This window comes from Choloepus didactylus, chromosome 5 (assembly GCF_015220235.1).
Source record: "Choloepus didactylus isolate mChoDid1 chromosome 5, mChoDid1.pri, whole genome shotgun sequence".
Classification (NCBI taxonomy): Eukaryota; Metazoa; Chordata; class Mammalia; order Pilosa; family Megalonychidae; genus Choloepus; species Choloepus didactylus.
The window spans coordinates 61,273,499-61,277,734 of NC_051311.1; the positions used below are offsets into that span (position 1 = coordinate 61,273,499).

At 45.0% G+C, this 4,236-nt stretch overlaps 1 protein-coding gene across 1 annotated transcript; it reads left to right on the plus strand.

The window, feature by feature from the left end:
* The first annotated feature begins 3,042 nt into the window (after positions 1–3,042).
* Positions 3,043–4,014, plus strand: KLF14 (Kruppel like factor 14). Its single transcript, XM_037837602.1, has one exon. The coding sequence runs from the start codon at positions 3,043–3,045 to the stop codon at positions 4,012–4,014; it is 972 nt and encodes a 323-aa protein (XP_037693530.1).
* Positions 4,015–4,236: the final 222 nt, after the last annotated feature.

A 4,236-nucleotide genomic window follows, 5' to 3' on the forward strand; every position in this document is an offset into this window, starting at 1 on the left:
ATAAGCTTTCCATATGGGGGAAAAAGTAAAATTAAATTCCTACTTCACACCATTCAAAAAAAATAAGTCCCAGATGGATTAATTTCACAAATGTGGAAAGCTAAACTTTAAAACATTAAGGGGAAAAAATATGAGATTATCTGCATGGCATCAAGTATAGAAAGATTTCTTTAATAAGACACAAACTATAAAGAAAGGGATCAATGAATAGGACTACATTTAAATTTTTCTAGAGTACAAAAGACATCAAAAGCAGTTAAAAGATGAGCCACAGGCTGAGACCATGTAGTTGATGTTTATACACATGGAACTTCTACAAATCAAAAAGAAAAATGATTTTTAAAATATACACAGCCCATTGGAAAAATGGGTCAGTAATTTGAAAAAATCAAATCACAGACTAATAAACCTCAATAGCCAATAAACATATGAAGAAATGCTCAACTTCATTGGCAGTGAGGGAAATTTAAACAAAACAATGAAATATTGGGTATAAAAAAATCAAATTGGCAGAGATAAGAAAAATCTAACTCTAGAAAGTGTAGTTCATTGAGGGAAATAAGAACTCTCAGACACTGCTGATGGGTGTGTAAATTGGAGAACAGTTTGGCAGTTTCTAATAAAACTGAAAAAGTGTGTGCAGCTTAGCAATTCCCCATCTAGGTATATATACAGAGAAATTCTCACATATGTACACATACGTTCATTTTTGCATTGCCTATAATACTAAAAAAAATTGGCAGCAGCTTAAATGTTCTTTAACAGGGGAATGAATACACATGGCACATTCATATGCATGGATCTATGATATAGCAATTAAAATGAATGAACTGGATTTATATTTATCAACTTGGAGAGAAGGAATAAAAACATACCATGAAGAAAAAAACAAGTTGCAGAATATGTACAGTCTGACACCATGTGTGCATATTTAAAAAATCATACAAAGCAATATTCTATACTTCTATGGGGCCATGTATATAAAAGTATGAAAACCTAGATTGAAAAGTTATATACTGAATTCGTGACAGTATTTGCTTTTCGGGAAAAGGGTGAAGAATGTGTCAGAGAGGAGTACAAAGGGGACCTCAATTTTATCAGAAATATTGAACAGTTCAATTTTTAAAAATAGGTCTGAAGCAAATATGACAAAATATAACATTTATCAATTAAATGAGATGAGTACATAGATACTTGTGATATTTTCTCAATACTGTTAATATCTTTACAATTTTTCTAAATAATAAAATTAAAAGAAAAACTAATAAAGCATGCTATTTCTGAGATTTTCTTTGATATCTGTGGATTAACTGAGAATCAATTATCTAAAATGTTAAGACAAGGAACTTTGTAATTATTACCTGTTTTAGAATGTAATCTTTAAAATAATAAAGCTGACAATACTATAAAACTGCTGAAATGAATAAACTAGATTCTACAGGTATCAACGTGGATAGTTCTCAAAATCATATTAAGTTGCAAAGTGATATGTACACTGCTGTATCACGTATATAGAAAATTTAAAATATATAAACATGGATACATGTAATAAAGACATAATAAATGCTGGAAGAATACACACTTTGTAATACTGATTACCTAGAGAAGCAGGAAGTTTAGAGAAAGGGGAAGGGACTGTGGAGAGAAATAAAGTGTTATTCAACTCTATCTGTAATGTTTAATTTTGAGAAATAAAAAATCTGAAGCAAATATGACAAATATTCACATTCATATTTGATTATTCTAGGAAGTACATGAATGTATATTATTCGTGGTGGATGTGTATTTTTTAATTTTCAAAATAAAAAAGATAAAAAGCACTGATGAATTACAGATAAAATGGATTTAATTCAATATATGAAAAGAAAGCATCTGTACATCAAAAACTATGATTTGACTGTTCTTAGAAATTATCCTGTGTGTTTTTAAAATATTTTAAATGAAAAGGAGAAAAATGAAAGCAATGGAGAAACTGAAATGAAATTATACAAATATTTGATAATATAAAAAGAAAACTTCCATAATCACAAAACACCATGTTAGCATTCCATGATTGATTTTCTGCATTTTCTTATTTTTAAATTAAAAAAAAAAATGTTGCCTAATTGGAAACGTCTTTCTTTTATTAAAATTGTGGGAGTTCATTTTAATGTGTTTATCTTGCTGCTAGTCTATATTTCACTGTGGAAATTTGTGTGTCTGTGACAAGTTAATGCAGTTAAAACATGCATTTTTCTTCCGTTGGTTGAATAGTTAAATCGTTACTCAAAGGATTTTAAGTTTCAATTTCAACCATGAGAGGATTCTCTGCGTTTTCAAGGTTAAAAATGTTTCTGGTTCAAATGCTATTAATTAATGTCTACGTAGTGGTTCTATTTAGGGAATTGCTACCGACCCTGGATTAACAGGCGACTGTTAAATGGGAAAACTTTTTTGATGCAGACTTCACGATATGTTAAATTCGGTCTTAGAGCGGTGACAGCAGCGAAACGTAATTCCAGATCACTTATCGAACAATCGTAATTATGAATCGAAAGATATTTCAGGCATTAGCATTTTTCCCCTTAAAAAAAAAAAACTTTCTCGGGCTCCGCCGGACACCCAGCTGGCGGAGGACCAGCCGGCGAGGGGGGGCGAAACCGGCAGGCTGCCCAGAAGTTACGATCGGGGAGTTTTCCCTTTATTAAAATTACCTGGCTCACCAGCAGAAGCGAGAAAGCGAAGACAAGATAATTTCTTAGGCTGTTAAAATTTACTTAGCCCGGTGGACCGCGCGTTCCGAGGGGTGTCCTGAGAAGCCGGGGCGGGTCCCCGCCACCCCCGCGGGCTCCGGTGCGTCAGGGGCGCGTCAAGCGGGGCGGGCTCGGCTCGGCTCCGGCGGCGGTGGCGGTGGCTGCGGCGGGCGGCGGCGGGCGGCGGGCGGCGCGCACCCGGGCCTCCTGCTTCTCTCTCCGAGGCTGCGGGACGGACGCTCCGGAGAACTCTCTGCCCTGCGGTCGGCAGCGCTCGGAAGGCGCTCGCCGGCTGCCAGGCGCTCCCAGCATGTCGGCAGCCGTGGCGTGTCTGGATTACTTCGCCGCTGAGTGCTTGGTGTCCATCTCCGCGGGCGCCGTGGTTCACCGCCGCCGGTCGGACCCCGAGGGCGCGGGCGGAGCCGCCGGCTTGGAGGTGGGTGCGGCACGGCTGGAGTCCGCTCTGCCGGGTCCGGGGCCACCGGGACCTGCTTCGGTCCCCGCGCTCCCCCAGGTCCCCGCCCTCAGCCCCGGCGCGGGCGGCGCCGCGCCCCACCTGCTGGCTGCAAGCGTCTTGGCTGACTTGAGCGGCGGCTCTGGGGAGGGCTCCGGGGAAAACTCCGGGGAAGCTGCGCTCTTTTCCTGTTGCTCCTCCGACGCGGCCCCGTCCTGCCGCGGGACCCCATCCTCCGACCCCGCCCCGTCCTCCGGCGCGGCCGCGGTCTCCGGCCCGGCACAGTCCTCCAGTGCGGCTGCAGCCTTCGGCGCGGCTGCGGATTCCGGCGCAGCTGCCGTCTCCAGTGCAGTCTCCGACGCGGCGGGGACCCCTGGCGCAGGCCCCGCCCCCGCTGCGGGTCCAGTCCCACGACGGCGACCCGTCACACCTGCTGCTAAGCGCCACCGCTGCCCCTTCCCGGGCTGCACCAAAGCCTATTACAAGTCGTCGCATCTCAAGTCCCACCAGCGGACCCACACCGGGGAGCGCCCTTTCTCCTGCGACTGGCTCGACTGCGACAAGAAGTTCACGCGCTCCGACGAGCTGGCCCGCCACTACAGGACGCACACGGGCGAGAAGCGCTTCTCCTGCCCTCTCTGCCCCAAACAGTTCTCCCGGAGCGACCACCTGACCAAGCACGCCCGTCGCCACCCAGCCTATCATCCCGACATGATCGAGTACCGGGGGCGCCGTCGCACTCCCCGCGTTGATTCGCAACCCGCGAACCTGGTGGACAGCCCCAACACCGGCACCGATGAGGTGCCCAGCGTCACCACCTGCCTGTAGGACAGTCATTGCTGTTAGTCGCCCCCCCCCCCCCAAGGCTGTTGTCCCTGCTTTCTCTCTGCCCATCCCTCTTTCCCAGAGTCATTAGACCAAGGCACAGACTGGTTCTTGCACTCTGAGAATGGGTCCAGGCAGGCACGTTGGACCCTGGGGAGGGACTGGGGGCCCAAAAATAGAGGGAATTCTTGCAACACATATAACATCCTAAACGTGGGGGTTGCC